The sequence below is a fragment of the Aaosphaeria arxii genome (assembly GCF_010015735.1).
Source record: "Aaosphaeria arxii CBS 175.79 unplaced genomic scaffold BU24scaffold_4, whole genome shotgun sequence".
In the NCBI taxonomy this organism is placed as follows: domain Eukaryota; kingdom Fungi; phylum Ascomycota; class Dothideomycetes; order Pleosporales; genus Aaosphaeria; species Aaosphaeria arxii.
The window spans coordinates 4,031,425-4,052,912 of NW_022983477.1; the positions used below are offsets into that span (position 1 = coordinate 4,031,425).

General features: G+C 48.4%; 8 protein-coding genes across 8 annotated transcripts; 4 read left to right on the forward strand and 4 right to left on the reverse strand.

The window, feature by feature from the left end:
* Positions 1-2,272: 2,272 nt before the first annotated feature.
* Positions 2,273-3,614, reverse strand: BU24DRAFT_462786 (Hus1-like protein; the record flags this gene model as incomplete). The annotated part of the gene is made up of 6 exons (XM_033532045.1): positions 2,273-2,299; positions 2,362-2,438; positions 2,526-3,285; positions 3,350-3,362; positions 3,417-3,522; positions 3,572-3,614. 6 exons carry the CDS (start codon positions 3,612-3,614, stop codon positions 2,273-2,275), a joined length of 1,026 nt encoding a protein of 341 aa, XP_033384996.1.
* Positions 3,615-4,017: 403 nt separating this feature from the next.
* Positions 4,018-5,300, reverse strand: BU24DRAFT_391958 (uncharacterized protein; the record flags this gene model as incomplete). Its single annotated transcript, XM_033525130.1, has 6 exons — positions 4,018-4,217; positions 4,266-4,441; positions 4,491-4,726; positions 4,775-4,925; positions 4,976-5,082; positions 5,142-5,300. The coding sequence occupies 6 exons, from the start codon at positions 5,298-5,300 to the stop codon at positions 4,018-4,020; spliced, it is 1,029 nt and encodes a 342-aa protein (XP_033384997.1).
* Positions 5,301-6,337: 1,037 nt separating this feature from the next.
* On the forward strand, positions 6,338-7,242 carry BU24DRAFT_481263 (concanavalin A-like lectin/glucanase; the record flags this gene model as incomplete). Its single annotated transcript, XM_033533162.1, has 1 exon — positions 6,338-7,242. Exon 1 carries the CDS (start codon positions 6,568-6,570, stop codon positions 7,240-7,242), a length of 675 nt encoding a protein of 224 aa, XP_033384998.1. The 5' UTR covers positions 6,338-6,567.
* Positions 7,243-7,343: 101 nt separating this feature from the next.
* On the reverse strand, positions 7,344-9,534 carry BU24DRAFT_423038 (uncharacterized protein). The gene is made up of 2 exons (XM_033528132.1): positions 8,008-9,534; positions 7,344-7,948 (listed from the first exon to the last, which is right to left on the reverse strand). Exons 1-2 carry the CDS (start codon positions 9,391-9,393, stop codon positions 7,742-7,744), a joined length of 1,593 nt encoding a protein of 530 aa, XP_033384999.1. The 5' UTR covers positions 9,394-9,534; the 3' UTR covers positions 7,344-7,741.
* Positions 9,535-9,703: 169 nt separating this feature from the next.
* On the forward strand, positions 9,704-10,629 carry BU24DRAFT_492710 (uncharacterized protein; the record flags this gene model as incomplete). The annotated part of the gene is made up of 2 exons (XM_033533911.1): positions 9,704-9,835; positions 9,886-10,629. Exons 1-2 carry the CDS (start codon positions 9,722-9,724, stop codon positions 10,627-10,629), a joined length of 858 nt encoding a protein of 285 aa, XP_033385000.1. The 5' UTR covers positions 9,704-9,721.
* Positions 10,630-10,776: 147 nt separating this feature from the next.
* On the reverse strand, positions 10,777-13,125 carry BU24DRAFT_423039 (uncharacterized protein). Its single transcript, XM_033528133.1, has 2 exons — positions 12,397-13,125; positions 10,777-12,332 (listed from the first exon to the last, which is right to left on the reverse strand). Exons 1-2 carry the CDS (start codon positions 12,781-12,783, stop codon positions 11,010-11,012), a joined length of 1,710 nt encoding a protein of 569 aa, XP_033385001.1. The 5' UTR covers positions 12,784-13,125; the 3' UTR covers positions 10,777-11,009.
* A 112-nt stretch (positions 13,126-13,237) lies between these two features.
* BU24DRAFT_423040 (uncharacterized protein) lies at positions 13,238-18,185 on the forward strand. Its single transcript, XM_033528134.1, has 3 exons — positions 13,238-13,772; positions 13,823-14,465; positions 14,513-18,185. The coding sequence occupies exons 1-3, from the start codon at positions 13,502-13,504 to the stop codon at positions 18,057-18,059; spliced, it is 4,461 nt and encodes a 1,486-aa protein (XP_033385002.1). The 5' UTR covers positions 13,238-13,501; the 3' UTR covers positions 18,060-18,185.
* A 68-nt stretch (positions 18,186-18,253) lies between these two features.
* Positions 18,254-19,780, forward strand: BU24DRAFT_451148 (uncharacterized protein; the record flags this gene model as incomplete). The annotated part of the gene is made up of 3 exons (XM_033531080.1): positions 18,254-18,840; positions 18,891-19,111; positions 19,274-19,780. The coding sequence occupies exons 1-3, from the start codon at positions 18,483-18,485 to the stop codon at positions 19,778-19,780; spliced, it is 1,086 nt and encodes a 361-aa protein (XP_033385003.1). The 5' UTR covers positions 18,254-18,482.
* Positions 19,781-21,488: the final 1,708 nt, after the last annotated feature.

The window sequence follows — 21,488 nt, forward strand, 5'->3', positions numbered from 1 at the left end:
TGAAATAGAATAGCTCAAATAAGGCTTCAACATTCGCCAAAGTTACAACTCGAGGATCGCGTCCACGAATATGTCACGATACTGAGTTTGCGCCAGACCAAACATTGATATCATTCAGCTAAGAGCCCCAAACATTAAGAAAGTCATGACCACCAGTTCGACCCTCCCCCAGCACCTAAAACGAACTCAACACGACACTGCCGCCTTCGCCAGACCCTTTCCCCCAACCCTCATCTCCACCTACACGCAACGGCCCGTCCAACGTAAAGACAATGTCTCCCCGCACGTCGATCCCAGACTCACGATCCCATCCCCTTTCCGGACCCTCGGGCGATACATGACCCAAAAGCGCCATGACGTGCTGTGCTGTGCTGTGCCGCCCTCGACACACCTTCCAAAGCCACCGCCTTGCCGCACGCACGTTTCAAGCCATGGCTAAGCGCGCCAGAGTCGGCGGCGGCGGCTCATCCTTCTGCTTGTCTCTCGCGTGTAGATGCTGTAGATGACGTACGGGCGAAAATTGCGAGATAGTGAGCACCGATGATTGTCTCGGATTGCGGGTTGCCAGAACCGAGGACGCCCTGGTTGGAAGGGTAAGGCCAGACGAGGGGGCTTGTTGTGGGTCTGCGGGTTGGACTACGTACGTGGACTTTTGTCTAATGCAAAGCAAATCATGGTAGATTATTAGGTTGCTGGATAAGCAACGCGTTCACGATTTGTTTTATGTGACTTTGCTGGAAAGTGACGATGTATTTTCTGTGGACGTTTCAAGTGCAATGCCAATCCGTTGTGGAATAAGGGCTTAGTGCAATGATTGCTTGCGCAATCAATTGCGTGGAGACCATTTCTGGCAATGATCCAGGTCAACCTTTTGGTGTGCATTTGTCCTTACCATTATGATTGGTGAAAGCATCTGAGGTTGTTGTGTCAGGGTGTGGCTGTCTCTTCGTCACCTCTGGAGCATAAGACGCAGCCCTACGGCTTCCGAAATGAGTACCGCTGTCACGGCGAATAAGCAAGCGGTCCGAGTACCATAATGGGCTTCTGTTCCATCCTGTGGCTCTACGCAAGATGTTGGGGTCGATGTTTTCCGGTTCCGTCTAGTTGTACAATACAATTGCAGATAACTGCACAACATTATCAGTACTGCAACTCTGGGCTGCGCAGTGTACGCATGTGAAATCTAAAATGAGTCTTCCGTATGAAGTTAATAGGACCCTAAAGCGGGATGTAGCTCGTCAATGTCAGCGACTGTCTCAATACAATTCCCCGAATCTGTCTTTGATGCCTAAAGCGTCGTGTCGTCGTGTAGAAATGCATACCCGATCCAGGTAGGGTACGCAAACCGCAGCAAATGGGTAACATCCATACTATCCAGTCTGCCAATAGTAAGCTGTAGGTTTGTCTGGCGTCATTCAGTAAACGTGGCCGCACAAACGCTCGCGAATCTAAGCTCGCTTCATCTTGCGTCTGCACGAAGCAGCCACATGAAAAGATCCCAGTACGAATGAATCCCCGGAGGTGATGTGCTTAGAGCAAGTAATACTGTATTAACCCCATTGGCCAGTTTGTGCTGATTGGGCACCCTGCGCCTCGATGATTACTGCATGTAAGCAGTAGAAGAATCATTCCAGAATGTTTCCAATTTGGGACAAACGTACGGCATCGTGTAACCTTGTCTAAGAAGAGACCGATAAGAAATCACCGATTCGAATTACACAGGGATTTGAAATTGAAATCGCGAGTGGTTGTATACTACTCGTCTGCACTGATTTGAACAACGGCCATTGGCAAGGCAGACTTAGATGCCTTGGAACTCAGGCGGGAGCAACCGTCGGCGCTTGCCGAAACGGATCAACTGGTATTCTAGTATTGGTCTTGTTAGGAGGCTACAATCCTAGATTGACGCATCGTATACTCCACTGACTAAACGTGCCCGTTCAAGAGGAGAATGTGGCTTGTGACCAGAAGGCGTGTATGCGGCGAAGGTTAATCAGTATCGATATCCACTCGCTGGAATATCAGGCTCGAGTATCTGCGAAGCGATGTTCTCCAAAATAATTGCGCCAGACGGGGTCTCCACTTTGGGACAGCCAGGGTATTGATCGCAAGCCAGAATGGGTCACAGCGTGAAGGGTTTTGCGGTTGAAGCGCGACGGCACAGTGGTTCGAGAAGATTCCATTGCAACGTGCCATGCCTGTACAATTTGATCATTCATTGAGCTCGTGAGAGATTTAATCTAGAAGACGACTATTTGGGATAGTATCGTGATCATGCGCTGTATGAGCTAACATAGTACTGTGTGGCTGATCAGCGAACTATCAGTGAACGGGAGGGACACCAGCTGTGGCGCAACATACTGTCAATACGGATTCGTCTTCGCCATTATCGCTAGGTAAATAAACGTAAAGAATTAAGGCGTGTTCATCGCAGAAACCTGGTTGCGTCAGAATGGTTGGTTGGGATTGATCGCTTTGTGGCCTCAAAAGCGGCCGGCGTCAATTCAAGGCACAACTCAACTTACACGCGATCACCCTCCCACCTAACCGTCCCACGCTCATAACCTTGCCCCAATCCCTAGCATCAATTCGAACTGTTGCCCAACCCTCTTCGCTGCGCCCGTCGGCCGTTCCTAGTTCTTTCATACGGGTGCTAGGGTGCTCAGAAATGCCTATTTCTCCACCAGCCACTTGACTGGGATCCAACTCGGGATTGCTCAAATCGGTCCATACTGATGATATGTTCATCGAGTCAGTCTTCATAGCCATCTTGAGGCATCCGTGCATGTTAGCAGCCATCTCGAGCCTTGTCCTCGAGGTAACTGTTCCAGGGCCAGACTTGGCTCCGACCAAGGCGAGCTTGGTGAACCTATCGCTAACGCTCTTTAATTGCAATAAAGGTGGTAGGATGATGTGTACATCAGGCTCTCGACATTGAGGCTCGTGTAGTCCAGCCACAGTATCTGGTGCCAACACCCTCACAGGGATTTCTTGCGTAATGATTGTTTCTCGATTGTTTGCACCAAACTCCTCCGAGGGTGTTGCACCGAATCCTCCATCGATTCCGGAGCTTGTTGTGGGGAAAGCGCTATACGAATTCGAAGAGGAGGCTGTGACGATAGTGAGAGCAAGCAATGGCATATTGTCCTTCTTCGTCAGGCGTATCTGGGCAGACGTAGCATTTGTGGCTGATTTGAGAGCGCGATTCAGTGAGGTAAGGGGCACCTCGAGGTTTATCACATTGTTCGCGGCAGACTGGACTGTATATGTCTCGAATATCGTATCCTGAGAATCGTCAGGTTAATCGCTGATACGGAGGTACGCGATCGTGGATAGGCGGCACTCTTACAATGGAAAGAACACTGTAATTAAACAAGTAAGCGGCAATATCACGAGATGGGACGCGACAGACTCACGCCCACACCTGTGTGCCCTGTTCTGGGATAATCGTGAAGCATACTTGGTCGTCGCTGAGCTTCACCCAGGCCAGAGGACCAAGAGAATTGAGGGACGCTGTGAGCTCTATGTCCAATTAGTACCCTAACATACGCATTATTTTCAGGCGAATTACTTGTAAATGTGGAGATATTCTGTATTGATGCCTTGAAGCGCATTTTGAGTGCATCATTGTAGATTGTAGAAGCTTCCCGTCGATGAAGTCAACAGTCGCGTGGGGTAGCTCTAAGAGTGGTCCGTGCCCGTCCACATATGGTCTCCGCAAAAGAAGAGTAAGACCATAAATGCCTACATTTTTCAATCTCATCAGGGAGCGTCTGCAAAGTAGGGATGCAGCCTCTTCCCACTGTATATGCCATTGCTATTAACGCTCAGTAGTCACATACTGTGCAGTCTTGTACTTCTCAACATAATAATTTGATATAATATAGTTAATTTCAACTGGGCAAAGTTACAGCTTCACTAAGCTCGCAATAAATTAATCAGATTATCATATTTAAACAATGAGTATCTCCCCCAATGCCGAGCAAATTCATAGAAGCGTGCCGTAGCCTATATAGTCTACTTGCGATAGTTCGCCTGATGACCTCCAGGAAGCTCCTTAACCCAGCTGTCGATATCCTCATTGACACGGCGCTTCACGGTGCACTTGTTCATTGCTTGAGCGTTCTGAGTCTTAAGGGTAGGGCAGTTCTGGTAGCATGGCGAGTCCATGGCACGCTGGAGAGAGTCGTCTTGCCACCCGAAGAGATAATCACCTGCTCGATATTAGTCTCAGCTTCGGTTAGTTCCTGAGTACCTAAACATACCATGATTGGCATAGCCGGTGCCATCACCAAAGCTCCAGACGAATGGTTGCGATCCATCGGCAGGCCAATCAGCCTTGTTGTTGAACTTCGAAGTGTCCCAAATCACCTCATAGAAGAGCTGGGGCATCCGAACTGGATGGCTGGCAGGGCATGGCCCACCAGACTCAAAGGTACCGCTGTTATGTTGTCAGTGTAATAGACCTAACGGTTGGAAGGGTCACCCACGATTCGGGGTAGGCCATATGAGCCATGTGATCGGGCGAGTCCAAGTTCTTGCCATCCCAGCAAGTTGGGAAACGAAGAGCAGTCATGATGCCAGTCTTGCAAGGCTTGGTCGGGAAATCGAGTGTTTGAGGGTCACGAGTGTTGATGTTCTCGAGACAGGTGTAGGTGAGCTGCCTGAATTTCTCCATCTGCTCTTTTGTCCTGGCATTGACATCTCCAATGTACATGCGGAAGCCCTAGTTTGGTCAGGTGATGAATGCTTTCTGTCGCTAAGTAGTACTGACTGGCTTGAAAGCTGTGACCTTGGATGTTTGCTGGAAGTTGTAAAGACCGTCCTGCATGTAGTAAACTGTCATACCACCGTTGACACCTTCGAATCCAGAGTTCGGAATTTGTGGTACACGCTTGTACGTGCCATTCTTCGCCTTGAAGTATCTAGTATTGATTAGCACTTTGTCATTTAATTCTTGATGGAGCTGATATACAGAACGGCTGTCCAGTAGTTGGAAAAGTCCTCGCTGAATTGGCAAGATGTGCAAGTCGACTCCTTGGGCATGTCTTTCGACGGATCCATGGTGGTATTGAAAGCATTCTGAAACAACTTAGATACTATTCAAACGCGATCTGGCCCATTGTTTCCAGACTACTTACTCCTCCTAGAATCTGATGAAGATGTGGGGACGGTGCTTGGCCTGGGTTGACCAATGGGTCAAGGCGGTCTATGACCAGCTGAGCACATGGGAATCGAAGCAATGCAAGCACATTGCTAGGTGCAAGAAGAGCGAGAGTAGCTGCAGAGTTCCACTTCATTTTGATGGATCGAGTGTTCTCAACTAGATACAGTAGAAAGCACGAAGGACAAACGCACGCTGGAGATATGCCTAGTGTTTTATATCATATAACATGGCGGATGCATCACAAGCAGGAAATGGGACTGTTCTATACCCAAGAGTACTTGCAGTGACAAGCTGCGGCTCCACATCCTGGCGCCCAGCAAGCATGGGGCTTGTCATGATCTGGACAACTCTTCCTACCGCCCGGATTCAGGACTGGTGGTGACACAACCAAACAACCTTTTCCGGGTTTGACGTCGAAGCCCGACCAATCTCCTACCCTTGGACTAAGGATCGGCGAATTCGAGTAACACGAGATAATGGACCAGTCTGGTTGAAGCTCGTACGTGGTTGCTTTCGGTTTGAACCGCGATCAAACCAACCCTTCCAGAACTCTCGAGTTCCAGGTTGCTTGATATTTGTCATTAGCCAGGACATCCAAGACAAAAGAAAGTCTCAGCCAGTGAGCTTCAATGGCACGCGAACGTTAATATCAACATAGTCTCCGTAGTTTCGGCAGTTGTTTTTCCAACATTATTCAGGCTTTCTCAGTCATAAAATGGAGGTACCAATCTCTCATCATATTGAGATTCGTCAAATCAAGAGGCGAAGACCTGTTAGAATGAGGTTAAAGTTGGCCTTGGGACTTACACGTTCATATAACCTTCATTACCATGTCCGCCAAGCCGGCGCGGGAGTAATTGTCATATATTAAACCATCATGACCCTGCCCTCGCGGACAATAGCCAGCCTCCACATTTCATATGCTTGGTCTCAATAGTGAAGGATTTGCTCCACATCTATTCTAATCCGATCTAGCCTCTTCCTAAAGCAGATGGAAGAATGGAATACTTCCACATACAGCAGGGGTTTGGAGCGAAGGCAAAAACAACCTCCACATCCCACGCTTCGTATTATACAACCACCGGCCATGCTCGATTACCAGCATAGAAGCTGAGAAAACGGGTAAGAAGTCGTATCAACCCGGTAGAATATATTTGATTAATACCAATGCAGCCAGAGCCTCTTGAGTTCTTGGGATTAGCTGATTGTGCTGCTATCGATCGACGGGGGCCATTGCTTCCTTTGTACCTTGTAGTCACTATTGTACTCCATCGTATGGTATATCTTGCCTCGTTGGGCCGTCTTACATTGTTTCATCCCTTCTCATTGGATTTACCGAACTTCAGACTTCCATTTTCATATTTCTGACCTACTCAAGAGCCTTATTCAACTTATCCAACATGAAAGTTGCAACTATTCTAGGGGGTGTCTGCTTTGCAGCAACTTCGTTTGCAGCTTTCGACTTGAATCGTGGTGGTGCGGTGTTGAAAGCCCCAGCGGGCGACTCATTCACTTCAGTCACTGGAACATTCTCCGTTCCCAACCTGAGTGGAAACTCTCGTCTATCTATCTGGGTTGGAATTGGAGATACGACCGATCAAACATATGTCGTTGGCGGCGGAATAGTCTATAATCGAACTCTCGGCTCCTGGGCAGCTTTCTATCCAGAGACAGCCACCGACACCTCATCATCTGTGCCCGTCAGGGCCAGCGATTCCATCACAGTTACGGCATCTCTGACATCACCAAACACCGGCACTGTTGTCATTGAAAACAAAACTCAAAATAGGAAGACGACCCAAACAGTCGCTGCTCCCGCGACTGCCGACCCAGAAAGATTGACCGCCTTGGCCGCCAACTGGTTCGTACAGGGCTACCAAGTAACTCCTGGCGAGCTTCTTACTACACCCAACTTTGGAACCATTACTTTTACTGCAGTGAGCGCTACCTTGGCAAGTGGGAAATCTGTGGGTGCCACTGGTGCTGGCGCCTACGAGCTGCAGGGCACGTCTGGGCAGATGTACTCAAAAACAACGATATCGGCAAATCAAATCCAGGTGCGACGGCAGCAGTAGAATAATCACGAGTTACTGAAATGCCTCTGGTCTTGTTAGAGTGTCTTGAATGGAAGACTGTAAATAAATATCTCAATATTGAACTTTCAAATTCTCATTTGTTCAAATTGCTGTCCACCATCTTGCTTTTTGTCCCGTAGACATAGTTAAGAGTCTAGTCAACACCTGACACTGTCGAGACAGAATCCAGTGCGTAGTGTATTGCTTTCTCAAAAAGACATCTCTTCTGCTGGCATAGGTTTTGACTTGGCTATACAATATGTTTGTCGGTGTTATCAACAAGAGAACCATTTTTGCGTGACAGAACCTAAACTCCAACTTCGAATAAAGTAAAATTATAGTCGTTGAAATGAGAAGATCGAGACTCTACATAGCAATACAGTCATTAAATCGTGCCAGAAGGACCGTTCTGCATTCAAACCAGACTCCTGAGATCCTTCTCCATGTACGGCTTCAGTTGTTGTGAACGACTCCAACTCTTTAGGGTTGGGGAGAAACATTAAGATCCATAGCTTTTGCTGTCATCTTTGAACCAAAGCTTCACAGGTTCGATCATATTCGACTTTTTGTTCTTATACAACCACCAGCAGGTCATGGTCACAACGGTGATGGGCACAGTGACTACAATCCAAAGCCACAAGAGTCCAGTGACTTGAAACTGAGTCCAACCTGGTCCAGCTTGAAATATTTCGGTGCTGAGAAGTGTCTGCACGAACTGGGCATTAGTATTACATCACTTTAATCAATCAGGCCATGCATGCTTACGGCTGTAAATGTCCCAGGTAAAAACACCATGGTCAGGGCAGCTATGGCGTTCATACTTGTGCTGTCTTTCTTCATGTCGGATGCAAGTTCGATGTTATTCAGTGCGTCTTGTTGCGTCGTGATATGAAAGAGCAGATTCATAGTCGCCTCTTTCCTTCCTTTGTAATTAACGAACCACATCTTTTGCTTGTCCATGCTCGTGATGACATGTCTAATCATGTCGAGAGTCCGTTGTCGTATCATTGGATTCCTCGATACGTTGAGCCTCATACACGTGTCGCGAATGGCCTGTGCTGAGTAAAGGAAGACATCTGCATTGGCGAGGTGGGAGTCCACATTTTGTGCAACAATCTGTAGCTTTTTGAGAAGCTCTGCCAATTTCGAGCGATCTCTCGCTTCTATACCCGCAAGATGGTCGTCAACTTTGTTGACCACATCCCATTGGAGCCGCCGAAATTTCGCAACGTGCCATTTCGATGATTCGAAGTTCAAATTCGAAATCATGACTTGAAGGTCGAGAGGGCTGTCCAGTAGCAGGTTCGCGACATGGTTCCGTGCTTTGTGCCGCACAGTAATATCCAGAAGTTTGCGCAAGGATTGTATTACCGTGTCGCCTTCTTTGTGTGAAATAATGTAAACGGTCAGGTCTCTTTGAGCGTCATATTTGCAGTAGACCGACAACGGAGCACCCTGCACGTTCAAATTCCACCGGGGGTGTTGACAGTAGAAATCACAACCGCGAAAAGTGCTTCCTTCTTGATCCCATAGTGTTTGGGGTGCCCAGTAATCGGGCCGACCTAGCATGTTTGACAAAAATGCAGCATCCAGTCGGAGGGCCTCAAACAGATGCACGACGCTCGATCGGGTCATAGGGAGGCTATACTTATAAGAAGAGTCTGATGTAGCGGGAATGAGCGGAACGAAGAGAACGAGAGCTTCACGCTTTGAAGTGTGCTCTGCTGCTTGTGATCCTGTAGAAAGCGCTGGGACATTGTTCCAAAGTTCGCTGGCATCTTTCACTGTCGCTCTTAGGCCATCCTCGTCCAGGCTTTTCCAAAGTGCGTCCTTCTGGTCTACCTTCAAGCACTCGATCGTGGTTTCTGCACCAAAGTTCTGGTCCTTGCTGAGATGCTCATGGTATAGAACAGCAGAGAATAGCTCTTGCGCCGAGTCAATGTTTGCGAACGGATAGTCATCTGGGTCGACGTCGTAGTTGTGGTCGAGTTCATTGACATTCAAGTCTGCTAGTTGGGCGTGCCGTTGAATATGCTGGCCATCTCGTGATATTGGTCGCTGGGGGACCTCTTCAGTAACAAGAGTAGACCCGAGCTTAGAGTACTCGGGCCCATCCTGTCCCTCTGGGGCTGGGGCGATCTTCAAATCCATGATTGCTCGTTGCAGCTTGCTAGAATTTCTTCATGTTAAGAGTGATGATGATGGATTGTTCGAGCAAATTCAACTCAACGATAGCAGCTATCACTTGGCGAGACTTTCTTACCAGTCTCATGCGGCCTAAACACAAAGCGGTCTGAGTGCGTGCCTGCGCAGCATTGGGGGCCAAAACGCGGTTCTAGGCGTTGCGTGTTTCAGTTTGGATGGCACTGCCAGAAAGGTGACCCTACCCCCGAAAACACGGCGCCATTGCGGCCCCATGTCCTGAATAAGTCCCGCGTCCTCGCCCACCTAGTGGGCAATCATCACATCAATACTCAACATGGGGTCATTCACAGAAGATTCAATAATCACTATCTTTGAGAAGTTGACAGACGAGGGTATAATCATTTACGGTCCGCACGAGGTGGTCAAGAAAGATTATAATGGTTTTCCTGTAAGACAGGCGTAAGTCTATCTACAGGATTCTTTAATGACAGCTCGCAGATCGAATTTCGTATCTGCCCTTCCCTAACCAGAAAACCCCACACCGTGGGAGCTGCATTGGACCCAACATACCAAAAAGCGCGAAAATGGGGTCCAGGCAGCGACATGTACGTGCCAGATGAGCGCCTAGTCCTTGCACGATTGGGCAACACTCACGACCTGGCATTGAACCTGTTTTGCGTGGACAAGCCACAACTTATCTTGCTCACGGTGGATTCTTATCGAAGGCAGCACGAGCCTCTGGACCGTGAGGATTTTGCGGCTGCTTTGACAACGATGGACAGCCTTCCAAACATGTACATCATTTATAACTGTTCAGAGAAGGCAGGCTGCAGTCGTGTTCACAAGCATATGCAGGGATTACGAGGACCTCCGGAAGCTTTTGAGGCGTATGTAGAGGGAAGCAATGGCCAGACCACAGTGCCGATCTTGTACTTCAGCTGGCATTTTGTCGACGGATTTGGGAAGACGGCCGCCGGGGATTTAGAGCACAATTATCGGAAACTATTGGACCAAGCGAAAAGTGCTACCGACTGTCTTGAAGGGGAAATATGTCCCCACAATGTAGTTCTTTGGAAGGACTGGATGATAGTCATCCCCAGAAGGAACGCTTTCGTAGAGAAGGCCAGCGCAAATGCTGCAGGGATGCTAGGTTCGGTTTGGGTCCCTGATCAATCTTTGGTGGATGAATGGATCCGGATCGGGCCGCTCAATGTGTTCAAGGGACTGGGTATTCCCCGATAGACTAAATTTCGTCCTCAACTAGTAGCAATCGTTTTTGTCTCCGCATTCTTGGATGTGATATTACACTACTTACTGATGTAATGGTGATAGGAGGAGCCGTACGAATGATGCACCCTTTGCCAGTTTTGGGATAAAATCCAGTTGCTATTTAGATATTCTTACTTTTCAATTGTCATGACCAAACGTAAATAATATGACATTTCCGACACGGGTTGTGCTCGTATGTATGAATACTATGTTATGCTTATTGGTATCGGATAGCTTTAAACGCCTAGGCAAAGAGACGAGTACAACATAATAGCTTGTGTGTGAGCGTATTTCGTCCATACTCTGACTTCAAATGAAGCCACAAATTTCGTCCTTTCTTCTTCTGCTCCCCATCAGTAGAGAAAATCGAAGTTCTCTTTCAGTTGATTCACCACACCCTGATAAACTGCCTTCTGAAATGTAGCATCTTCAAGACTTTTTGCTCGATGATCAAAATCACATCTAATGCATCTCCTGACCGCATCGCTATATTTCCCTCCTGCCTCGCTGTACAACTCATCGACTAGTCGATCTGCTGTAGCGTAGTTCGTCATGAGATCATTCATGATATCGCCTGTGTCCTTTGGTCCATCTTCGAGTTTATGAAGCTCGCTCAGGTGTTTTCCATACCAAAGTTCGATTAGGGATACGCCCAACGCGAACAATGTCTGGTTTCGAATTACCCTCGTCAAAGCCGCTGGGAGTGGGGTGGGAGTTGATTGTTGTGTTGTGTTGAAGTGTTGAGATACGAATGGATGATCATAAATGGTTTTGTCTGAGCGTTTGATGAAGAAGATTTGGTCTTTACTCCAGTTGTCGTCAAGCCAAGGCGTCTCATGCAGCTGAAGGACGCTGGAGGCCAAAGTTACGGCAAGCCGCAGGCGGTCGTGGCGAGTGAACTTGGAATCTTGCAGTACATGCCGAAGGGATTTGACAGTCCACGCTTCTGGGTTCTGTGGAGGATCCTTTTCTGGGTAGATGTGAACGCCATATTTCTGTTTTGCGATTTCGGTGGCCAGTAGTTCGAGACAAACTTCTCGTTGTGGTTGTTGAAGGGTGCAGATTGCTGCGCACAAGTCTTGTATAGGCTTCATGTTGGAGTTAGGGTCTAGAGCTGCCTTGACAGCGTTCCTAGCTTGTGACGCAAAACGAACACCCTTAGGCCCAGGACCGCTTGCAGCTGGGGTTGGAACGGATTGCTTTTCAACTATCCGTACGTCTGCTTCTTCCCACGTCCATGGTTTGGGAGACCCGGGACTTGTTGGACTGGCAGCATGAAGGTGACTGTAGCGAAACAAGACATGGAAAGGATCTCGCATTGACTCGTCGTCAGAATCTTCGGAGTCATCGTCGCTTGCAACATCGTCCATCCTAGTCTCTAAGCGAAGACTGACACTGTGGTTGGCGTGGCAAGGACATTTCCATCCGGAACGTAGAGCAGAGTAAAAGCCATGTGCGCGATCGTTGATAACGTTGAATTTTGGAATTGCTTGGGCCCGATGGAGCTTGCTTGATTGCTGAAGGGCCTCAAGAGAAATCGTCTGTGTTGTCATACGGTGAAGTGCGGTGTTAGACTGTTTCAATCTAGACATCAAGTCGCCATAATCTGATTTTTGGATACTGAATTTGAGCCTTTTGTAATGCTCCTTGAATGTCTTCTGATCTGTAAATTGAGGCTATACAAAGTAGTTAGCTGAATATGGCTTCAAAAGCACAAGAACAAAGTGTCATGGAACCTACCTGACCTGAGTCGTTAAGCTTTAGGCGTTGTTTGAACACAATTGCAACATTATTCATCTCCCTAATGGTATCGAGATAAGACTCATATGTTGTGCCAAGCCGCTCCTTGAGTTTTTTCTCAAATTTGGGATCCTTCCATTTATCACCACAGGGATCTTCGAGGAAGTCATTCATTTCTTTTGGCTTGACAACGCCAATTAGTAGCATTGTGATGCTGTTGATGCACATCGTATTCTCGGTCTTCAATTCTACCAACATGCTTTTGAAATCGTGCTTGAACTTCAAATAACGTTTTGTTACTGCGATTCCATCCGCATAAAACTCGAGGCTGGCGAGTACTAAGGGGATGGCACCCAATACCAGGCCGGCAATTTCTATACCTGACATTTTGGCTGAGAAAGGATTCTATGGCGGCTTGCTGAGATTGTACAGTCGACGTTGAATCCTATGGAGCGAAACGACCTGTCAATGGTATTTCTACCTGTGTAATTGTACAGTTAAGAGATATTTCCACGTCAGCTTGTGGTACGTACCATTCGCATGCCATATCACTGGAGCCGTTCAGCCTCTACGTTTTGACTGACCGCACGGCACGGTAGGCCATCCAGAGAAGATTGAAAGACCGAAAGATTCACGAGAGGCAAAAACTATCTGATGAAGTCGTAGAGTTCAAAGATGAACATGTGGGATGCGGCAATGTCTAGAGCGGCTGAAGAGGAAGGCTTAGCAATGTGCAAGCGTCCATGGATTTAACATTACAAGTGGGGTTTTTGGCCCCCAACAGCGTGACTGCATCCATTCGTCATCACCCCGCCCTGTAAGAGCCTCATTAACACCTTTGCTTGCTTGCAAGAGCTATGAAGTATCTAAAGTTATCATTTGTCGACTTGTTTCCTGCGCACATCTTGTACTCATGTAGTTGGAAGTAAACGCGTCGGCGACTACGGTTAGCCTGTTCTACTTCTGCTAGAAGTACAGATAGTTACACGCAAATCATTACAGTTGGGCGCTGGTAGTCCACCGAGCCTCGTCATTGATAGAACATAGATGCCAACGGACATCCTGGGAAATTTGCGGTTCGCTTCATACAAAGCCAACTTTCACGATGGATAAGGTACACCTTTCTACCCGTGTTGACGCATGTGGGCGAGGCTTTGTAAGCCTTTCACAAGCGTTGACAGAATCTGAAAGATATGGAGATCAAGTACGACCGCAAGCAATTCAAGACGAGTTTGATCGCTTCAAAATTTGGGCCGGAAATATCGCTGCACACCGAAAAGGACGTCGATCTCTTGAATATCGACTTCGAGATGCTGCACACTTGAAGGCAGAAACGGAGAACCTTCTAATAGCCCTACAAGAGTCGCTATCGGATGGTAAGAATCCCTGACATTCTCTTACGGACATGGAAATTAACCAACTACAGCGTTAGCGATTGTGAAGGGCGAAAGAGTTCCGTGGGATGAACTGGACGACTCAGACACTGATTCAGAGTCGGATATTGATTCTGATGACGGCGCAGATCTTAAAAGTGACACAGAGCTGCAACAGTTAAATGCGAGTGTCAAGAACACCGTGACCTGTCTATTTCGACTTTCAATGTCCATCCGAGACCCAGCACCAAATAGTCAATACCGCAGCACTATCATTGTTGATAAATCCTATTTCGAGGCTCATGACATTCAACACGTTAGGGCAAAATTTGAGGTTGAAGACAACTACCTCTCTGAGCGACTAGGCAAGGCGATATCTGGACGTCGCCAATATCTCTCATATCGCGAGGAGCATCATAACAAACTTGCCAAGAAAGTAGAAACGATTGGATTTGAGGAGCCTCGAACAGAACACACAACAAACAGTACAGAAGCATCTCCTTTGCCTAAGATAGCTGTCGAAGATTCGAGTACCATTGTTGATAATGACGATGCGCTTTCTCAAACATCGTACGCATCTTCGGTCAACTCTACGATCAGAATCCCACCACTTCCTAAGATAGCCCGTGAAGAGGAATATTTCGAATGTCCTCTCTGTTTCATGATTGTCTCAATTCATACGACCGCCGCCTGGAAGTGTGTATATTTAAACTTATTTGGTGATTCGTACTGACTTGACCTAGGCAACACGTCTACCGAGATCTTCATCCTTACTGCTGCACATTCGAGCACTGCACAACCGCAGATCGACTCTACGACTCCCGTCATGCCTGGTTTCAGCACGAACTAGAGGCTCACAGAACTGCGTGGCAATGCGTGGAAGGCTGTGAAAAGCTCTTCAACAACGAGCCCGATTTTGATTCCCACGTCAAGGACACTCATCCAGAGATATCTGGAGACCAGATGATGTTTGCCCTAAAACGGACAGCAACACGCAGCGCCAAATTGGCAGATATCACGATATGTTCATTGTGTGGTAAGGAAATGACATTACGGGCTTTGCAAAAGCATCTGGGCCACCATCAGGAACAATTGGCGCTGTTTGCGCTTCCTCCAAATCTGGAAGCCACCGAGGATGAGCCGCTCGACGATTTTAAAGATAATCCAATAACAAAGGGATGGGAAGACGACGGTAGCTCCGACGGTAGTGACGATGGAGACGATAGTAGAAGAGTTGAGGAATTCGTCGAGCAATTTCGTCGGCTCTTTTGGAATGTAACTGTCGGGTCTGGTGACCCCTCGATCGAAATCGGCTCCGACCAGAAAACGCGCTGGCTTGGCGAGTGCCAGGCCCTGTTGAAAGAACTAAGTTCTATTAACACGAATGGAAATGCTGAGATGGAAAGGCGAAAAGATTCTGCAATTCATGAAGTAGCCTCGTTCGCCGAGTCCCTTGGACTGAACAGTATCTCCAGCGCGGCAGGTCAGCCTGATGATCACCCAAATGATCAGCTTGACCGATCAAATTCGATTGAATTCCAGCAACCTTCAAGGACAATAGTACAGGATCCACGATTCGAAGTTCCAAAACCGACTGTTGATGGGGCCGACTACGGGCCAGTTACAGAGCCAGCTGATTCGAATGACAACATGCAAAGGAAAGGAAAAGAGAGAGAGATGCCTCAGGATACAGATCAGACACATCAAGACCCCATAGACCCCTTATGGGATGAAATGATGAGAGGCTTGTTGGGCTCCTCTAGTGACGAATCCATTGAGGGCGCACCGCTAAGCTCGCCGGAAGAAATAAGGGAGAGACTACCTGAAACATTGAAACCCATCGAAGGTCTGAATCCAGGTGAAGACAAACAAGTTACTTTCAACGCAAATCCCGTGGATTCTGGCGGTGATCCATACGCCTCATTAGATCTGGCTGAAGATATGCGCAACTCCGCTTCTGTCAATAGAGATGAAGACTCTTACACCGATCCAGCAATTAGGTATCGCGATAGTCAATCGCGCCGTGAAGACCTCGAGCGAGAATCCCAATCAAACAGGCAGCCTGTGAGAGAGACTGTCCCTCGCAGAGAACCCATCGTCGGCTCGTCTCAACCTACTGATCTCGACGACGAGGGATATTCTTACACTGATATAGCGGCCATGTATCGTGACACAGAACCCGCATGGCGCCGACCGCGCGTTGGAAGCACCGAACGAGGAACCCGGCCTAGCAGTCTTCTTGTGGACAACCAGTCTCCTAGACGTTCTGTGAGGGATCCAGGCCCGCCACCGTCCACTCGGGGTTTTGATAAAATAAATCGCTATGGTCAACAGGGCCGTACGTCTGGGTCTATATCTAGGCAGGGACGTGGTGCAGGGCAAGACAATGAGCCGAATCTCGACAGGGCAGCTGACATGAGTCAAAACACCGGTTCAGCGGTGGACGACACGGAATTCGAACCCACGCCCACCACCACAATAGAGCCCTCATCGCAGGTGGCCCAGGGTGTCCAGGGTGATGAAAATCGAAAACCTGCTCTCCACAGGTGCCAATCATGTGGCATGGAGTTTTTGTTGGCTGACAATCTGTCAACGCACTACCGAATCTTTGGACAGAAACACGACATGGCGAGTGTCATGGAAAGTCCGTACTATCTACCACATCACAAGTCGCCAGTTCTTGAAGATCAAGAAACCCTAGAAAAACAGGATAGTTCATCCAACAATAGAGTATGGCCCGGAATGCATCAACAGGCAGCGGCCCAGGCAGCAGCACAGAATCAACGGAGAATTCTGAGTGGAGATTTCCAGGGCATATCTGAACCATCACAAACCGATCCAAACAACCACGATCTGCTATTTGATAACGTCCACGATGGCGTTAACAAAAATATATCGCTATATGAGACATCAGGAAAACAGAGTCGGATCGATGATACGGTTGGAACGGTATCTGCGAACGATCGGAGCACTCCGGTACCACCAACAGAAGTACCTACCTCTTCTATAAGTGATAATCCTCCAAAGGAAGGGTCAAGGAATTCAGGTTCAAAGTACACGGTTGATCATGAATTGGCTGCCAGGCATGCGAACGAATCTGTGTTCGGATCTGACGAACGCACCTCGTTCACCTTTCGGCCAGAAAACAACATGGAGGAAATATATAAGGAACAAGAGCGGGCCGCCAGTTCATCGAACCCCGCAAAGCAATCTGTTCGTGCAGGTAAAGAGCCAAAAGGTATACTACGAAAGCCTCGCAGCGCATTCCCAGAGGACACTGAACCCCTTCGAGAGGGTGTGGCCCCTCGCGTAGATGCTCTTGAAGGAAAAGATATTCCTGTTGGAGCACGGTGGACTAAGATTGATCGTCGTTTAGTAAACCCTCAAGCGCTCGAGGAAGCCCATGAGCGCTTTGAGGAGAGGGCGGACTGCGTGATCGTCCTGAGAGTGCTGGACAAATCAGAGATCCAGAAGCTAGCTGACAGAACAAAGGAGATTCGAGCAGAGAGACTAAATCCAGAAGACAGAGACACTCGAAGAGCGAAAGAGGCTCAGGCAGCTATTGCGGCAGAGAGAGCGAGTCGTGAAGAGAGAGCTTATCGTCCAGAGCGAAATCGTCGTAACAGAAGTCAAGAAACGCTGGAGTTGGATAGGAGAGACCGGGTCCGGGGAGTGCATCGCCTTTCGAATGTGAACTTACCCTCGCTCGTGGACGGATCACCGTCCCCTCAACCTCTGCTGGCCCAACGTCGAGAAAGTCTTGGCCCTGAAGGCGATAGAATTCGTATTTCTCGCCCCAATCTAGGCAGCACGTACAGAACTCCCCAAGTTGTCATCGAAACTTCAACAAGTCGAGGCAGCAACAGAAGAACAACATCCTACGACGTTCGCTCAAGAACCGACGGGAATATTCGGCCGAGGGGAACGGATAGGGCAGGTAGTTCTTCGTCAACGCCCACGATAGTCATCAATACGGGATCATCTCGACAGTCTCGTACGGAGCGAGAGATTATCGTGGAAGAAAGAGGTTCGCGGACACGGACATACCATGTTGACCGCTCAACTCCCACCCGCGACTATTTCCCCTCACCTCAAAGACGGACATCTGATGAGCTGGTGATGAGGCAAACTGGTTCGAAGAGAGATGCACTAGAGCGTTCCATATCTAGTAGAGAGCGTATTCCAACATCGTTCGATTCGAAAGGCGAAGTCGAAAAGGAAATTAAGAAACCGGGACGCAGGGAGCGCCTCATAGCATCGCTCCGTCGAACTCGAAAAGAGGATAGATAACAACGAGGGATGAGTGATCATGTTGTATCGCAAGGTGGAATCTAGAGGGACATGCTGGCAATCTTCTGTCTAGCGGACTAGAAATGAATTGAATTGATATTAGAGTACTAATCAATCACCCCCTCGCCGATAATGTAATAAAATTCATTCTCTTGAGAACGTAGTCATAGCTTTTTCTGACGAATAGTTGGTTGCAGGTGATTGAGAACGGCCAGTGTGGCCTACCAATTTCACCTTCACCTGCGCCTTGGCCACGAGAGCCTTGAGGAACCTCTATTTGTGAACACCACGGCACACCATCCAACAACCCAATACTCCAACACGACCCGACAATCAGATTCCCCCCCTCAACTCGTCCAGTCATTACGTATATTGTGGGATCTACACGATCACGTTCCATCACTGTATGCAGACTCGGCGATCATGAGGATAGTCACTCTGCTCGGGGGTGCCGCTGCTCTTTTCGCCATCACCAAAGGATCGCCGGTGGATGTCTCCCGTGCACTCATCGAAGACTCCATTGGCTCGGTGAATCTGTCCGCGGCATCTACTGTCGGGTATGGGCCTCCTCATGTTGGGTACGGAGCCTTTGCCGGTGGCGGAACAAGGCGAAGGGTCCGGCGAGACAGTGCCCAGAAAGCCGACCTCACCGAGGAGGAATTCGAAGCTCTCATTACGAAAGGCTGCATGCTACTTGGAGCTATGGGTGCGAAAGACTCTGAAGTGAGCAACTTTGTGCCTGGCATAGGTGGCTCTGCGGAGAGTCAATGGAGGAATCCACGTATGATGTTACACCATCCGAGTTGCGTTTCATATACTGACTGTTCACAGAGGATATCGCGGACTGGGGTTGGACCAGGGCCAATTCAGTATACTTCAGGGACTTTGAACGTGGGAAGCCTGATACGACTTTTCTTTCAGCAATTGGTGCGAGCAGCAGGAGGCAACACGAGGGAGGACCGAATTGGCTCCATGGGTGGGAACATACCACTGAGACAGTCCACGACGGTGTGACATATCCTTCTACAGCTGGGATGTACTGCACAATCATGGTGAGTAAAAACATGGAAGGTGACTATGTTTGTGCGGTCATCAGGTCGGGCAAAAGCAACTACTGTAGTAATTATCATTGACCCTTCAGAACGTCTGCCCGATTGATACGTGGCCCCAATCACGTAATTGCGTTCATTTGCTAATTACTTTCCCTCTGTCAGAATGTGGACGACGGAGTTATGATCGGCTGGTCGCGGTGGGCTCCGAGCTACGCGGGACAGCATATGAAGAGTCCGCCAGTCTATACGTTCCCGAAGTTGGCACGCTGGTCGGATATGGCCTACATCGACTGGGTTCAACATGCAAATGCGCGTCAGAAGCCAGCATCCAACATCCAATACTTCGCCAACCTCAATATCATAAATGATCTCACCGAATCGATTATCGAATTCGTTTTCGATTCGCCGAACTTGCAGGATGACTGCGCATCATTTTCATGGGAACGTCGGGTCTCGTATCCCATGGATAGTGAGGAGGGAAAAGCTCTTCTAGCTTCCCCGAATGGCAATGGAATCGCTTGGTTCCTGCTGCAGCACAAGTCAACCTTCGGCGAAAGGACCACAGTTGACAGGGTTGAGGTTTGGTGCAAATACGAGCCGATTGAAGATGATCCTGAAGGAGAGGACGAAGCCCAGATCAACATGCTTTTTCATATCAGGAGACAGTGAGATAGCATGTTTCAAGCGATGAGAGAGGCATCGTTGATGGTCTCATGTCAATAGTGAACCAACTTCACGTAGGATTGCGGGGATTTCCAATGTTAGCCAGAGGCCCCTAACCCAACGGAAATATCACGAATAGAATCGGGTTGCGGAAGCAATTGTCACCAAACAATTGAACATCCTATGCATGTGAAATCGAAGAAGCTACTGACACGTTATGCGTATCTCCTTGCCTAGGCACATCCCCAACTCTCTCTTCTCACAGCATGTGAGCATCGTCGATTGCCAATTAAGTGATAGTCGTCCAACCAACAAGGTGCTACCACAATAGGACGCTTTCGGCGCGTATTTCACTATTCTACGATCAGGCGTGACGCGCTGGCCACATGTAAGGCGTTTTTCTCGAAAAGCCTCCCCCGCACAAATGGCGACGAATTGGTCGTAGCTCGATCATATGTAATAGCTTAACCAGGCAATTGAGAACGCTTGACGCAGCGCGCGAGTGATTAAAAGGGGTAAGCAATAACAGAATTGGTCGGCACAAATGAGTTCCAGTGACGGTGGTTCGGGAAGGTGAATACGAGAGATCAACATTTGGCCCGCATTTAGTCGCAGTTCAGATTCCGATTGGTTCCAATAGAGGACAGTGGTCGGGACGAGTGTGCCTTGTTACAAAGTAGCGCTATGGTATCTGCTCGGTAGTGAGGCGAGTCTCTCGCAGGATCTGATGTGGTGTAATTTACGAGGACGTTCCTCAACCTATCCAAATCCATAAGGATTGATCCTCTGAAGTTAAAATTGAGAACGTTAAGGGTCTGTCGCGTGTCGCGTGAGTTCAATAGTCCTGCATGGCCTTCGTGACCGAGTATCGTGTTGACCATAGTCGGGCTATGCTATCTATAATTGGGAGGTCCGTGCTAAGTCCAAAGGGATATCGTAACGAATAATCCAAAATGTGGTGTCACTGGTGTGAAGAAGAGAAGCAGCAGTACGAGGTAGGGCCGAGGAGACATATGTTAGCATTGGTAATGATCGATCGAACTGATATTTCACATAGAAGAATTTGATTCCGAAGTATAGGGCTGTGTACGATGAAACTCGGACCCCGTGCAAGAGCATCAATGTCTTCGTCCACTCAGTGCAAGGAGATGGGTCATTAAAACTTCCGATCTTGAGGAAACTGGTGAAAGGGAAGAGTCCGCCCTAGTACTGAAACGGGCCAGTCAAGCTTACTGAGCACCTTTTCAAAGCCGTCGCTTTCCCAATTCCGTATCAACTTCTAAGGCGCCCTATCCTGAAACGAGAGTGGAGAGTTAGCGGGCTCTAACAATGTGCACCAACGCCAATCATTGAGCGACCGATGCTTCACCCGTTGGTATCATATTATACCCCAGTTTTCCGCTCCTGCAAAGGTGCGCTTTGGCATCATGCCGCCAATGAAAGCTTAAGTGCTTGTGGCTAACAATATTTCTTTTAATTCCCTTGCCCAATGAAGCTTCAGTGGCCCTATAGCCTTGGCAAGGATGAATACGAGAATCTTTATTGCTCTGTAACGGTTTGAGGCTGTGCCTTATGATCGCCCATCCCCTGGACTATGTCTGCTGCAACAGCTCAGGAAGGCGGACTTTCGATGGGGAAACACTCGTAGTCGGCGAAACTTCTACACCGTCTTCACGGACAATGCGTACAATACGTGTTATATAGGTATCCCGCG